The sequence below is a fragment of the Amblyomma mixtum genome, chromosome 6 (assembly GCF_055824585.1).
Source record: "Amblyomma mixtum isolate Tamu chromosome 6, ASM5582458v1, whole genome shotgun sequence".
Lineage (NCBI taxonomy): Eukaryota > Metazoa > Arthropoda > Arachnida > Ixodida > Ixodidae > Amblyomma > Amblyomma mixtum.
The window spans coordinates 26,655,681-26,671,857 of record NC_143017.1 but is presented as its reverse complement, the minus strand read 5'-3'; the positions used below and the strand labels follow the sequence as shown (position 1 = coordinate 26,671,857).

The following is a 16,177-nucleotide window of genomic DNA, read 5'->3' as shown; positions in this document are numbered from 1 at the left end:
TCGGAAAATCGGTCGGCGACTGTATACGCACCTAATTTCATTATGATATCTTTAATAATAGAAATGCTCATTTCGAGACTTGCGTCTCCCCTTCCCCGCTGCACCACTGCGCCAGGGGCAACGCACTGTTACAAGGACTGCCAGTAATCTATGAATGAAAAGTAACGAGTGACCAATTCCGCATACACCTGACAGTGTCCCATGTATGTGGAATTAGTCACTCTTTATATGCGAAGCTTAAGTGTCCCCTCCAGTTTTAGTGTTGTAGCACTAAGTCCACACTAACTGATTTCATTGATCTTTGTCTGAAGCCTACTTGACTTTGAAAACCAAGGCTCGAACTGAAACCGAAGTGCACCGAATTCGCATTTGGCCTAGTCACGCTAAATTGTCTGTCCTTTATTTGTCTTTTTCCTGAGGCAGTTTCTCTCTGTCCATTCTGTTTTGCAGCATTTCAAGTTTCAGGAGACCCAGAATGACCAGCAGGAGACGGTGTTGACAATGACCGCGATGAGCGCGACGCGAGAGATGGACGGCCTCTACTACTGCTCGGCTGAGAACAAGGCGGAGAAAGTGGAGCGTGTCGGTCACCTCACCGTGCAGTGTAGGTGGCCTTCACTTCTCCTGGCCACTGTCTGCAGGCAGGGCCGTATTGTTTTCTCATTCCCTTTGTTCACCGCAATGTAATCTTTTTGTTTCCTTTAAGGGGGGACACTGGTCTTGAAAAGAAAATTTTATTAATGAAGTCACAGTTAAGAAATCTTCAGGGAATGTGTATTTTTGTATGCTGATTCTAAATATGTCATGTAATTTCATGTAAAACAATTCCTTGAGCACTTATGCACTTTTTATGCTAGTATTTTGCGGAGAGTTTTGAAGAAAATTTGCTGCGGGAAACTCGCTGAAATGTATGCCACTGGGTTGTCTTGACACCAGGGAATACAATAAGCGTGAAATTTTCTTCCTGCCTATCACAGAACTCAAGTTATAGAGTTTTGAAGTTGTCACTTCAGAAATGAGAAGGAAAGTGTGTATTCCTGTTTCTGAAGTGGCAGCCTCAGTACCCTATTACTCAAGTTCTATGAGAGCCAGGATGATAATTTCACCCTTATTGTATTCCTTGGTGTCAGGAGAACCCAATGGCATACATTTCAGCGAGTTTCCTGCAGCAAATTTTCTTCAAAACTCTCCACAAAATACTTGCATAAAAAGTGCATAAGTGCTAAACAAATCGTTTTTCATGAAATTAGGTGACATATCTAGAATCAGCGCACAAAAATACATGTTCCCTGAAAATTTCATAACTATGACTAAATTAATAAAACTTTCTTTTCAAGACCAGTGTCCCCCCTTAAGCCGCCGCGGTGGCTTAGTGGTTATGGCGCTTAGTTGCTGGCCCGAAAGACGCGGGTTCGATCCTGGCCGCGGCAGCCAAATTTTGATGGAGGTGAAATTCTAGATTCTAGAAGGCCTGTGTACTGTGCGATGTCAGTGCACGGTAAAGAACCCCAGGTGGTCGAAATTTCCAGAGCCCTTCACTACAGCGTCTCTCATAGCCTGAGTCGCTTTGGGACGCTAAGCCCCAAAAAACCTAAACCTCTTTTGTTTCCTGGAGCCCTCGGAGCGAACATTGCCATTCTGTCTCGAATGGGGAGTTAGTGCAGCTCGTTGCAGGGTGTGTATTGGCCATCATCCCCATGGTGGGCTTACCCTAAGCCAGGCGTTCCCAATCTTTTCAGGCCTGACAAACCACACAACGGTCTCATAGCAGTACTGAGGAATCCTGCATGTCTTGGCTTATGTAAAAAAGAACACCCTTATGGATTCATGGCTCAACAAGTGGTAAATTTCAGTAATGACTAGCTGTACTAGGAAATGCAACTACAGTATTTTACTACTAGTCCCAAAATAAAGTGGATCAAAGAAAAGATGGATCAAGGAAAAGGCGCGCACAGATTTAGGTGCCTGGGCAACCCAAAGAGGAACCAAAGGGTTTCAGTGAAACCAGTATGAGAACCCCCGCCGCGCGCAGTTGTAGCCACACTGGCAGCAGCAGCAGCGTCTTACTGATGATCATGGCTGTCAGTTGCATAGCTTGCAAACGCTGTTCAGCAGGTAATTGAGAAGTGGCCTTTGAGCTCATAAGGAGGCATTCACGAAGTCATTGGTGAGCAGTTTCAGACCCTGCTGATGAGCTTGATGGATTTGATGGCCCAGACATTTATGCATTTCCACGGAGAGAGAAGCTGCTTATCTACTGACTACAAAGCATCAGGCTTGATATGCTTTTGTCTCTGTGATAGACGGCATTGTTTCTTCATTTCTCCTCCGCAGCAAAGTCTATTTATTTCACAGGTATACTGCCAGCCTTCGCAGAAGGCCTTTGGCAGGAGTGAGCATACATTGTGAAGAATGTACAAAAAAAAAAGCGCGACAAGACATGATAACGACAACAGTGGTGTCATCCGCCTGCTTGAGCAGATTAACTCCGAGAAAAAAAAAAGAAAAAAGAAGAAAGAAACATGCTTTGTACAAGCTCTTGCTGTTCAGGCAAGACTGGCACATAACACAATAGCACGCTTTGGGAGATACACTTATGGCAGAGCCGCCGCGGTGGCTCAGTGGTTATGGTGCTCGGCTACTGACCCAAAAGACGCGGGTTCGATCCCGGCCGCGGCGGCTAGAATTTCTTTGGAGGAGAAATTCTAGAGGCCCGTGTACTGTGCGATGTCAGTGCACATTAAAGAACCCCAGGTGGTCGAAATTTCCAGAGCCCTTCACTACGGCGTCTCTGATAGCCTTAGTCGCTTTGGGATGTTAAACCCCACAAACCAAACCAAACCACTTATGGCAGACATAAGCTGTTCCGTCAGCGAACACAAGATGCCAACCACAAAGTAATACCACTAGCGGGAACCAAAATGCTTAGGTTGAGTTAACTTATGCACTTCAATTTTGATGAGAAAGATTTGGTAGTGGGGCATTCCACAGCGTCAGAAGGCAAAAGCGTTCCACTGATGGACGGTTTTTGGAAAAAAACTTTAGTTTTGCAGTCTTTCTGCAGAGTTGAGTGCGCTGAGGGCTTGCAGCAGCACATGATGCACACCTGTCGCGTGGCCGAGCGTTCACGCTTCCCTTCCCCGCCCAGTCCCGCCGCAGGTGTTTGCCCGCGACAACCCCGTCAAGACGTGGGGCCAGCGTCCCGCCGTTCTCGAGTGCGTGGCGGAGGCCATCCCCAACGCCACCCTGTCCTGGTACTACCGCAAGCAGCTGCTGCAGGAGCGCACGGGCCAGTACTTCAAGGTGGAGGGCAGCCGGGGCAGCAGCCGGCTGACCGTGGCGCCCACCTTCCCCGACCGCTTCGGCACCTACGTGTGCGAGGCCCAGAACTTCCTGGGCAAGGGCGCGGTGAACATCGAGCTGCAGGAGGCCCGCCTGCCGGGTGCCCTGCCCAGCCCCCGGGTGGACACCCTGACGCCCACCACCATCACGTTTGGCTTCGTCCACGCGGCCGACGACGGCGGCATGCCCATCACCAAGATCATCATCAAGTACTGGAAGGACGGCGACCGCGAGGACGTGGCCAAGGTCCAGGAGTGGACCGACAGTGAGTGCTGTTCGCTTCTCTCTTTGTTGTGTGCCAAAGAAGCAAAGCCCGTCAACTCTCAAGAATTTTCCGAGAGGCTCTCGAATTTTGACCGAATCTCCCGATTGTGTGGAGATGATCTCATTTCTCCGGAGAATCGTCTCTGGCTTGGAATTATTTGCCAAGGAAACTTGCTATGTGCAATACAGTGGGCGGTTCATAATTGCCTTTGTGCGCTGCTTATCTGACAACTTATCTGACAACTTATCTGACAACTTATCTGACAACTTATCTGACAACTTATCTGACAACTTATCTGACAACTTATCTGACAACTTATCTGACAACTTATCTGACAACTTATCTGACAACTTATCTGACAACTTATCTGACAACTTATCTGACAACTTATCTGACAACTTATCTGACAACTTATCTGACAACTTATCTGACAACTTATCTGACAACTTATCTGACAACTTATCTGACAACTTATCTGACAACTTATCTGACAACTTATCTGACAGCTTATCTGACAGCTTATCTGACAGCTTATCTGACAGCTTATCTGACAGCTTATCTGACAGCTTATCTGACAGCTTATCTGACAGCTTATCTGACTGCTTATCTGACTGCTTATCTGACTGCTTATCTGACTGCTTATCTGACTGCTTATCTGGCAGCAAACGAGGTAGAGGGGGGGAGAGGACTGCATTCAGAGGCGCTCGCTCACGTCTTTCCATGGGTTACCCTTGGGTTACCTCTCAGTCTTCGCGAGCGTCATTGCCCCATTCAAACTGACTGCTCTTGCTTCGTGGAGCTAGTGCATTAATTTGCGGCATGGCCGCAGCCACGTCACACTGTCTGGTATCATGTGATAGGGTGCGGCCATGACGAAAGCTTGGCTGTGACTCGGATAGAGGCTAATATTATCACTTGTAGGCGGAGCGCTAGGGGAGCGGCGATTTTCGCATTTTGAAAGCCGGTTCTTTGCAGAAAAGGTTTTTTTTTTTTTTTTTCAAGTTAACGGATTTTTCGGGCTGTTGGATTATATTCGGACCATTTTTCGGGTCCCGCTGAGTCCGGAAGGTCGGTTGGCGAGTATAGATGCAAATGGTCTTTCACAGCCTTCTGAGGGCCATTCGGTAATTCCACCTTCAGATGGTTTGGTTGTTTTTTCTGGTCCTCTGAAGTCTGAATGAAGGGGTTTCTTTGCTGCATCTTTAAACACTTGTTGCTATGTTTGAAAAAGCTACATTTCTAAAATCAATTTTTTCAGCACTAAATGCACCTTAAGCATTAGCATCGGCACAGTGCGCCAAACAGTTGTCTTTGATGAGACCACAAATTTTATGGCGTTCCTGTGGCGAGCTGTCTCAGATTTGGGCACCGCTATCGTGCAGAGGCTTTGTCACTATGCGCAGCTGTGTTCACAGGTGGCAACAGCGCCGGCTGTAGCACAGGGGCAGGTGGGGAGAACATAATACAAACAGGAATTTCTGTCCCACTGTGTTGGCTATTAGCTTCCAAGGGCGTCCTAACTTGAATGGTGGAGCAACGGTTTTGTTGCGTTAGCAACACTACGCCAGGTTTTCACCTTGTCGCGTAGCCGGTGGCCGGTAGGCACGAATGGCCTTGAACAGCCGTTGCCTAGCAACCGTTTCAGCCGAGCTCCACCAGGTGGCGTCAGCGTCATCGGCGCCGCTGCCACGCGCGTAGTCGCTCGCTCCCACCAGATGCATGCTCTCCGCCGAGGTAGAGGTTGGGGAAGTGGCGCTTCGCGGGGAGTATGTGCGCGCTTTGCCTCGGTGGAATCCTGTCGTTATGGAGAGCGCTAAAGGGAAGCAACGGCGACAGGACCAAGCTAGAAAGAGACAACACGCTCGAGAGATAGCAGAAGAACGCGCTGTACGATTCAAAAAGCGTCGCAGCTAACGCAACTGACCAGGCTTAGCCAGTGCTAAGCCACGTCTAATTTTTGACCTGCTTCTTCCAGTGGACCGTGCGGACACCGTGACTGTCGATGGCCTGGAGCCCAAGCGCAAGTACTGGTTCCGGTTTGCGGCCCACAGTGCGGTTGGCACGGGCCCCTACTCGGACGCCCTGACCAGGGAGACTCCGCCCGAGATGGCTCCCGACCCGCCCATCATCCTGAGCAACGAGAAGAGTGTGTACCCCAACAAGTACGAGATCCGCTGGGCCATGCCACGCGACAATGGCCGCCCCGTGCGACACTTCCGGGTCACCTACTTCAAGGTACGCGTGCTCCTCTTGCTTTGTGCCTACCTCTGAGACACCGCGCACTATTTTCGGTGGGGGGGAGGGGGGGGGGGGGGGGGGGTTTCCGTTTAAATAGTCTGTAGGCCTCGTCATGGGCACCCATGAAATGGTCAGATTAGTACCTTCGCTGATGGTTTTGCGTATCTTTGCCTGATTTTCTAATGGCATCTGCGTCGCGATTCCATGCACTCAGTAGCTGCGGTAGCCACAAGTTAAACCTGTGTGGTGTGCCACAGTGCTGTGGTCTTGTCGTTCGCACATGGTAAATACCAGAGCAAAATGCTTCAGGAGAAGATTGAAATTCTGCATGAAGTCCGCTCTGGACAGCTTTGCAAACGAGGCATCATGAGAAAGCAGGCGATACCAAAGAGCACACTGTCCACCTTCATCAAAAATAAGGAAATGAGAGAGCAGTTGAAGTAGTAGTGCTTGTAGCTGCTTGTGAGGCCAGGTCACCAGACTGGAAAGTCCATCGGCATGCGACCCACTTGCAGGCACTTTTGTTGAAAAGCGATAGCTGCACCATGCTTACCTTGTGGTAGGCGGCAGTTAGTAAAGCAGCAGAGATGTTGAGAATCCACAACGAAGAGCGGTAGTCACAGTGTGCTCGCACTGTGGCACGTCGCAATTAGTGCATTTATGTGGCAGGTGACATTTAATTTCATTACATACCGTATAAATGCGTGTAAGGGCCGCACTCGTGTATGGGCCGCACCCCGTTTTCCTGAAGGAAATGTTTAAATGGCTGGTGACTGTCCTAGTGAATGTTCACATCAAACGGCCGGCACTTCGCGCTGCCTTCAGCCTGCCGAGAGCTCCATTCGCTGGCGACTCTTCCACTATTGTGGCAATCCATGCGCAATTTCACAGCAATCCCATATTCCACGCCGTTTTTCATGATGGCAACGTCTCCACCCCATGTCCGGCACGCAGTATCTTGAAGCAGTTTATCACCGCTAAATCGACGATAGCATAGGTAGCTGCAGAGGCTGGCAGGTCGTCAGCTGTGCATTCTGTCGCAAGCGCCCGCATCATCCTCTGGCTTGCCGAAATCGCTGTTAGGCTTGCGATTTTACCGTCGGAATTCTTTTGCAACTGACCATGATCAGCGCGGGTCAAAAACGTAGTGTCGACTCTAACCCGCTGCCGCTGATTGCCGATCTCGTCCGAGTCCGTGGGTTGCTCCGATCTCGTCCGAGTCCGTGGGTTGCTCCGATCTCGTCCGAGTCCGTGGGTTGCTCCGATCTCGTCCGAGTCCGTGGGTTGCTCCGATCTGGTCCGAGTCCGTGGGTTGCTCCGTGTCGAAGGCACGCACTGCACTCGGCGTGAAAGCATCCGTCACAACCGTTGATTCGCGCTCAAGCACCTCACTATCATTTGTCGAAATCGCTGCTTGTGCAGGGATACCATCGCCCAGCTCTTCGCCGCTTTCCGTTGTCGCTACGACGTGCGCCGTGCCCAAGGCAAACGCCGGAACAGTTGCAAGCGTCTCTTCTTCCACCGGTTGATGTTCTGGCACACCGCTGCAGCTGGTCAGCATCGCTGGCGAGGAACTCTCGTCTTCGGCATTCTTTCTACGTCATTTTTTTTCGTTTTTTGCCGAATTTGTGAATGCTGTGGAACTTTCGGTGCGGCTTCTCCATGATGGTATTTTCAGAATGGCGTCGTCCATGCAAGCAGCGAGCGTCCAGAAAAAATGGCGGCGACGAATAGGTGACGTGGATTTTGCCACGTGACTGCCTAGAGCCAATAGCATGGCCGCATTCCTTTGTTTGTTTTCAGTCTTTTTCTCACCTGCGAATCGTGGTCGGCCTTTCGTTTGGCGGGAAACAAAAGCTCAGGCATCGATCTTTCAAACGAGACCAAGATCGTAGCGATGCGAAGGGTACTTCTGATGCGAGAGACGCCGCAAAATAGGCATTTTTCGATGTTTTTTTCGCGAGCAGTTCCGTCGAGATTGCATCTTTACGCAAAGATTTTTCGAAAAATATGCGGTTTTGGGCCACCAAACTTGACAAATATTAGGGTGGGCGTGTCAGTAAGATGGAAAATGATGCGATGCATTCAACTATGACAAAATTGAAAAATCGATTTTTTCATCATTTTTCGATCCCAAAGACCTGCGTCCCCCCTTAAAAAAAATAATAAATCCGTGTCAGGGCCGCACCCGAACTTTCCATGACCCAGGTGGGAATACAGTCGCCGACTGATTTTTCGGACTCCAAAAATTCGGACATGCTCGATTATTCAGACTGCTTCGTGGCACCGCCACTCTCCCCATAGACCGTAATGTATAACAACTGCCGAAAGTTCGGACATCTTGCAGCCTCTCGTTTGATTTTTCGGACACTCCTTGAGCCAACTCGACCGGCAGCACTTGCCGCACCGACGCTCACCGACGTGCGGTTCACTTCGCTCAACGCCATTTTTGTTTTGAACTGAGCCTCCTTGCTGCCCCGCGAGGTGGCGCTACTGCAAATTCCCGCTCATCATCATCGTTTCCGCGTGGTTCGGTAGCGCGCCGCATGGTGGCGCGCCACACCAGTTCCGGCCGCAGCTTAGTAAGCCATCTCAAGGCAATCCAGAAGCCGCTTTGTTTGTTTATCCGGCAGCAAGCCCGTGAGAGCGCCGTGGTAGCACGCAGCACTGGAGATGCGATAATAGCCTAGGGCGGCTTACAGCCGGTGTTTTGTCATCGAAAGGGGTCTATTGAACCCCGAGTAGCAGTATCAAGACGTTTCGTTGAAGCGCGCGTGAGCATTGACTTATGCAACGCCAGGCCGGCGGCAGCAAGCCCGCGAGAGCGCCGTGGTAGCACGCAGCGGTGCAGATGCGATGAGGCCCGACGGCTCTCGAAACGATGTGGGGGAGGAGGCAAGTAGAGGAGGTGGTGAGGAACGGAGAAGAGGAGGAGGAGGAGGAGAGGCGGCGTTGGGCGAGGAGACATATGCAGCGCCAGCCCGGGATCAGCCAGTGCATGTAAATAAACGATTTCTTTCTCTTTTTTTTCTGAATTTGTTTTTTCGGACACCTGTTTATTTGGACATTTCCGCGGTCCCCGTGAGGTCCGAATAAACGGTCGGCGACTGTAGCCTTCTAAATGCACACGCAGTGGCCTTCGCAATCAGCTCCGGTTGTGAGCAACGGTGCGCTAATCGCGGAGGCCATGCAACGCACGCAAGAGCTTCCAAGTGTCGTCCATGGATGGCACCCAAGGCCATGGTCATCATCAACTTTTTTATTTGCCACATCCTCCTGCTATCCTTACGGCATCAGTATCACGAGCTCCAGCATTTTGTTGCTTTTGTGCCGTGTTAGGGTGTTCACCGTAGTTGTGATAATTGCGGCTTTCACCTACTGACGCCGAGCGCTGCAGTTTTAGCACGATGGGCAAGCACCTTAGTAACTACATGGCTGGGAGTTAGCTCTCGAACACGGTAAATGGGCGGCGGGCAGGAAATTCGACACGACCGAGGAGTGCGTCCAATGATGGTGCGACCAAAAAGATGCATTGAGAAACACTAGCTGCAAAAACCGCGCTTTCAGAGGCAAGCCATGATGGAAGTGCAGAACAACGGCTGCGCGTTGACAGCGGACATGCTGCGCGGCTTCTTTGGATGAGCGTGCACCAGAGCGCAGCACCAGATCAAGAGTCGAAATATTCCGCGAGTGACGATTGAACACAGAATAAATGCCGCTCATTCCCTGAGTGGCATGTTCTTACTTGCAAAAAAAAATTTCCCTGCACATCTCATGTGTGGGCTGCACCCTGCAAACTGGCCCTCGAATTTGGAAAAAAAAGTGCGGCCCTTAAGCGCGTTATACGTTATATATGCAGCACCAGTTGGTTTTTAGTGTATACCAACTTGTTGATCAGGGTCAGGTGGAAATGTGTAGGAGCACCATGTGTCAAACACACTCCGAGTTCATTCGGGATCAGGGGCGCGATTACGAGTTGCTCAAAATCGTCTCAATCGGAAAGTGTCTCAAAAAGTGTCTCATTTGCCCCGTTCCTATTGGTCGGTCGTGACCAGCGGCCATATTGGTTTTTTGCGTCAACGGCCGACGTCAGAAGTGCGCCAGAAGTGGTGACGTTGCTTGCCTAATTATGCGAGCCGATTGAGACGATTTTTTGAGACTGGAACGAGTGATCTCAAACCGCTCGAGACAGAAAATGGCGGTTGTTTACATGGCCGGTGGCCGCGCGAGCAACGGTGTAAGAGGGTGCATGAAGGCGGTTTTGACGTGCCGGACGAGTTGTTTCGACGTTTTGACATAGGAAGGAGCATAACGGCTGTGCGACGAACTCGCCGTTGAACTTGGAGGTGTGCGGGTGAGTGCGCGGTCAGTGGAGCGGCAAGTGCCTGTGCGCGCCTTCGCCGCCGGTGGGTTTCAAGACACCGTAGGAAATGAAGTAAACGTCGGCGTAGCCCAACCGACTGTGGAAGTGTTTGCGGTGAGTTGCGGAGACCACTGTCAAAGTTAAGTCACAGAAGGTGCGCGCTTTCCGACGAGACCCCCAAGACAAGGCGGCGGCGAAGGAGGACTTCCTTCGCATAAACTTTCGCCACCGCAGTATCCCCGGCGGCGTCATCCGAGCATCATCCGAACGGAACGGCAACAACACCAACACGAATGTCAAGTGCTTAACCCGAAGCGGGCGGCATGTGTTGGTTACGGGGCGTCGTGAGTGATTGTTGGCGCAGTGACCGGGCGCGTGCCGGCCTTAATTCCCGCAGTGAGATTGCAAGCTCCCAGCAGCTGCACCGGTCTGCTCCCGTGTGTCGGCAGTTGCTGCAGTGTGATTATTCATGGTCGCCGGGTATTTTCTGAACAAAAATAAATATAATCACGCATCGCCCTTGGAGCACATTTGCCATCGATAGCAGCAAGGTGAGTTCACACTGGCGAGTCGCGGAGGTCGCGCGACAGGCTTAAATCGATTTATTACGCTCCCTCCCCGCTTTACATGTGCTTCGCAAACCGTAACTAATTGACCGAAATCGGTCGCCTAGAATACTAGCGCGACGATTGCAACTCGCCAGTGTGAACTTGCCTTGAAGCTGCCTTCGCCGGTTTTCGAGCCAAGCGCTCCTTCCAAATTGTTCTCGGCAGACTCGTAGCAATCACTGCCTTTAAACAGATTTTTCCGCGCACTTAAGACGTCTGCGCAGTACTTTGATTCTGCGTAATGTGTAAAAAAAGAGGACAGCCGTCGAATCAGCTGATTTTTTTTCTGGCTGCCATGTTTACGATGGCTGAATATGTGCGTGGAGGGATAAGGCTGAATCGGTTGAATCAGGCGGCAGCTCACGCCGCCTAGCCGCCGCTACCGACGCTTTTCCAGCGTCAGCGCACCCTCGCGGCAGCAAAAGTGACTGAAGAGCAAACTTAATTGCAAAATTGAGGACGCTTCTTCTTTTGCTTCATGTCGTTGAGTTTGAAACATAGTTTGTTAGCGAAATAAAACATTCTTCAAATTATTAACGGCGTGTTTACAGCAAAACTTTAGTATACGGTCCCTTATTGCGCAACTAAATGCTTCCTGGGTGGAACCCTACTATTAGACACCACAACCTCGCTGCTAATTGGTTGATTCCGCGGTCAACAACTCGCGGTGTCGTCATTTTGACGTCAGAGTCTCAAAATTGAGACGATTTCTCGTAATCGCGCCCCAGATTTGATTGGGATATAAGAAGTGCCTGTGTGTTAGCAATATATCATTGCTCAGCCTGTCAGTGGCATCCTGAGTATCTTGAGTCCCTTCCTTGCTCGCAGGTGGACAAGCGGCCAGGCAACAACTTTGTGCGGGTCGGGGATCCCAGGGAGATCCAGGTGACCGAGTGGCACAACGTGCCCCGGGTGGAACTGCGGGGCCTCTCACCCGAAAGCTACTACCGGGCCGAAATCGAGGCCTACAACGACATTGGGTACAGCAAGCCCGAGAGCCTGGTCTTCCTCACTGCCAGGGGTAAGTGGACTGCCCCCCCCCCCCCCCCCCCCCCCCCCCCCCCCCCATTTTCCCTGGACTGGTGTTGTTGTGCGTCGTGTTTTCAGAGTGCTAGGCAGGAGAGAAAAAAAGAATGCAGGGTGCATGCCTGCGTGCAGCTGTTTGTATCCTGAGTTTTCATTTTTTGCAGATTTTGAAAGAAAGGGATTGGGCAGGGCGTGTTACATGCAAAAGGAGTTGGTGCAGGTGTATGTCACAGTGCCCTGGAGGATGCTTGGGGAAGGGCATGAGAAACTAGACCAACGGCGTGGGTGTGCTGTATTTGTGCTTCAGCGTGAGAGATAAGGTAATTTGTTGCCATGTTTTATGTATCGGATTGTTGAAATATCAAAATATATCGCAATGCCTTTCAGAGTTCAGTACAGTGAAAGCTCGTTAATTCACAATTCGTTAATTTTGGATAATTCGAAATAGTCGTCGTGGGCCAATCTGCAGTGCATAGAAGTCTATGCGCTTAACAGCTCGTTAATTCACTCAAAAATTGGCGCCGCCACCGATAATTCAAACTGCGCGCCGCCAAGCGTCGCTGTTGGAAACCATCGTTGGAAGCTTTCATGGCAGAACGATAGATGGCGCAACCATCGGGGCGCCGCTACTGTGCTGGAACAAGTACCAGCCGGTCTTTTGTGCAGCAGCTGCTTCGAGAAACAGCGTAGTTGCAACTCGTCAGCCCTCGTTTTGCACATCGCTTGCAGTGAGTTTGTGTCCGCGAGATGTGTTCGCGTGGGAAGTAGTGCGCCAAGACGGTGAAGGAGAAAGTTGCGATTTTACGCGAAGTGGACGAACGGAAGGCCAGCGAAGTGGAAATTGCGAAGAAGCACGGGATTCCACCAAGCACGTTGTCGACGTACGTCCGGAATCGAAAGGCTGTCGAGGATGCCTACGAAGCAGAAGATTTCGCCAGCAGCAGGAAAAGGCTCCGATTAGCCAAGTATCCCGAAATTGAGACTGCTGTCATCACGTGGGTGAAGGAAATGCGAAGCGCAGATATACCGTATTTACTTGCATAATAGGCGCACTTTTTTTCCAGAAAATCCGGCTCAAAGTTCGGGGTGCGCCTATTACGCGGGGTAAAATTTCCGGAAATTTTTCGACTCGCAAAATTGAACACACCGCGTAAACGCACTCGTGTACGGGCCGCACCCCGTTTTCGCGAAGAAAATGTTTAAAAAAAAGTCCGTGTAAGGGCCGCACCGAAACTTTCGGAATGCACGCGCCGAGGCCTCCGCGATCGGCTCCGGCTGCGCGCAACGGGCGCTTGATCGCGGAGGCCACACACGTGCACAGGAGCTTCCAGACGCCGCCCACGGAGGGCGCCCAAGGCCAAGCTCATCATCATCATCGTTTTCCTCCGCCGCGAGCTTTCGCTATCTATATCGCCATCAGCATCTCCAGCTCGTTTTTTTTTTGTTGTTGTTGCTGTCAAGTGCCGTGATTTGCGGTAGCGCGATAGTTATCGTGGTTTATGGCTTTGCCGCGGAGCGTTGATGTTTTAGCTCGACGGGCAAGCACCTTAACAGCTACACGGCTGGGAGTTTGCTCTCGAACGCGGCAAGCGTGCGGCAGGTCGGAAAATACGACTTGGCCGAGAAGTGCGGCAGTTGCGACTGAGGCGTCCCTAAATTTTCGTACGCGACTCCAAGTGCCGAGGTTTTCGCGGCCTAAGTCGGGAACGTTTCCGGCTGGAAATGAAGCTTTCCAAACAGACGTTTAAAGTGAGCATCCCTGAAAACTGTGTGCGGCTGTTCTACGCGATGTCGTTGTACGTGCTGTGGGTCCGCAGCAGCTGCGACGGCAGCAGCACTAGTAGGGACTAGTAGTCAGTAGTTCAGCAAAAACTTTGTTAAAATAAAGATTGGGAAGCGGGGGGTGGCGAGGCGTCGTCTTGCAATCGTGTAAATACAGTATTGATCACAGTGCCAAGTTCGGGGTGCGCCTATTATGCGCGGAAATAAAAAAATCTGATTTTTCGCGCCCTAACTAGGGGTGCGCCTATTATGCGAGTGCGCCTATTACGCGAGTAAGTACGGTACCACTGAGCGGCCCAGTTATTATGGCGAAGGCGGCCGATTCCGCCCTGCGCATGAATGTCCAAGATTTTGTCGCCTCCGAAGGATGGTTTCGCCGCTTTAGGGACAGACATAATCTTGTCTTCCGGGTGTTGTCCGGAGAAGCAAAAGAAGTGGACGCAGAAACGTGTGCGACGTGGCGAAGCGGTGCCCTGCAGCAGTACTTGGAGAGCTATTCGGCACAAGATGAATTTAATGCTGATGAGACGGATTTATTTTATAAGCTTCAGCCTGACAGAACTATAACATTTAAAGGGGACAGTTGCGCTGGCGGCAAGCGCAGCAAAGAGCGTATTACTGTTTTGGTCGCCGCTAATATGACCGGGACGGAGAAGATCCCACTTTTTATAGTTGGGAAGGCACATAAGCCTCGGTGTTTCAAGAACATCCGAACACTGCCGACTGAATATGCTGCCAACAACAAGGCGTGGATGATGGGCGGTTTGTTCAAGAAATGGCTGCACAGGTTCGATCGTAGGATGGAGCTAGCCAAACGACAAGTTCTCCTCATCGTGGACAACTGCTTGGAACACAAAGTCGACGCCGAGCTGAAAGCCACAAGGCTAGTCTTTCTGCCCGCGGCCTTACAGCCGATGGACCAGGGTGTCATTAGAAACATCAAATGTTTCTATAGGTGCCAGATGCTCGAGCGCATGATTTTGTGCACGGAGAACGATAAAAGCAGCACCATCACATTGCTCACAGGAATGCACATATTGGTGCGCGCATGGAAGCAGGTCACACCGTCCACAATTGCAAGCTGCTTCCACCACTGTGGCTTTGCTGCCAAAGATATACAAGACAGTGGCGATGACGGAAGTCAGGAGCCTGCGGCTGTGCGTGCTCTACTTCAGGAAGTCAGTTTTGCCGATTACGTCGAGGTAGACAGCGGTGCAGCAGTGTGCGGTGTCCGAAGTGATGATGACATTGTCGCTGAAGTTGTTGGCGAGCAGTCTGTCCCAGAAGAGGCAGAAGACGAGGAGGAGCTAGAGCCCGTGCGTCCATCCGCGGCGGAAGTTATGGGAGCGCTGAATGTCGCGCGCCTCTTCTTCAGCTTTCAAGAGGGGGAAGAAGACTCCCTGCGTAGCATTCGCGCGCTGGAAGACCGAGCGACTACTGTGGCTCTCAGAGAAAAGAAGCAGAAGAAGATGACAGATTTTTTTGGTGAATGTTTTCCATGCCCTCCGGGCTTCAAACGCGTCCATTTTTGCTCACTTTCATTAGTTCGAATTCTGGTTAATTTGAACTGGCCTGGCGGCCCCGTGGAATTCAAATTGACGAGCTTTTACTGTATATCCAGGATCGACTCTATTTGATTACAGTCAAACCCGGTTATAACGAACGGCATGATTTTCCGGAATTTGTTTAATATGTCAAATTTTATGCTCAAACCCAGTTCTAACCGGGTTTCTGCCTGAGCAGGCACGCTAGCTTTTGTAGAGTTGACAGTGCGTATGAAATGGAGTACAGCCATTGCCTGTTACAGGGTGTCTTATCCTGTTACCAGTGCACTGTAAATAGAATAAACATATCAAAATTAAGCTCCCTTTGGTTTCTGCTACTACTTCAGCAGCAAAGTGAGTGAAGCACGCCAGGCGAGAGCTGCTGCTAGCCATTAGTTGGTTCAGTTGGCTTCACCACATATCAGTGATGTGGCACAGAAAATGAATACAAGGTACTGAAAGCTACCCCCAAGCGCATTCCCCTCATCACGTGGTTTGAGTTCTAGGGCTGCCGGCACATGCCCACCGCTTCTGCATGCAAACACTAATTGAAGAGGGCCGCTAGAAGCTCCATTTGCAGGGGCGCTGTGCACCATTCGACGTATCGAATGACCAGTGAAATTGGAGTTTGATATACCGTAAAAATCCGCGTGTAATACGAACCCGAATATAATACGAGGCTAAGTTTTAGAGACGCGAAATGGGAAAAAAAGTTTCACCCGCGTATAATACGAGTAACACAAGCTCATAGAAGACATTTATTCAGATCGCTTCTTTCTGTTGTGGCCATCCACGAATGCTTCCTTCAACGACACCAAACTGCCTCCCGGCGGCGCCGTTGCCGATGTTCTCCGCAGCCAAAATTGCTTGAAAGTAGCCGAGTACTGTTTTCGAGACCGTGACATCGTGCTCCCTAAAACAATATCCACTTCACGAAGCGTGCCTTACATGCGAGCACGTGTGTTGTCAACAGGCGCATGGCACACCGCGACCCCCCGGCGCACCCAAC

The 16,177-nt window shown here is 50.8% G+C and overlaps 2 protein-coding genes across 5 annotated transcripts in view; both read left to right on the top strand.

The window, feature by feature from the left end:
- Positions 1–16,177, top strand: part of Fas2 (neural cell adhesion molecule fasciclin 2) — a 131,696-nt gene that overhangs the window by 86,332 nt on the left and 29,187 nt on the right. For all 4 annotated transcript variants that reach the window (XM_089547705.1, XM_089547702.1, XM_089547704.1 and 1 more), the window contains exons 9-12: positions 451–604; positions 3,149–3,607; positions 5,583–5,842; positions 11,645–11,837. In XM_089547705.1, coding sequence (XP_089403831.1) covers positions 451–604; positions 3,149–3,607; positions 5,583–5,842; positions 11,645–11,837 — 1,066 coding nt within the window. The remainder of the gene's footprint in view (positions 1–450; positions 605–3,148; positions 3,608–5,582; positions 5,843–11,644; positions 11,838–16,177) is intronic.
- LOC149338463 (uncharacterized) lies at positions 14,553–15,296 on the top strand. The gene has a single exon (XM_089547706.1). The coding sequence runs from the start codon at positions 14,587–14,589 to the stop codon at positions 15,259–15,261; it is 675 nt and encodes a 224-aa protein (XP_089403832.1). The 5' UTR covers positions 14,553–14,586; the 3' UTR covers positions 15,262–15,296.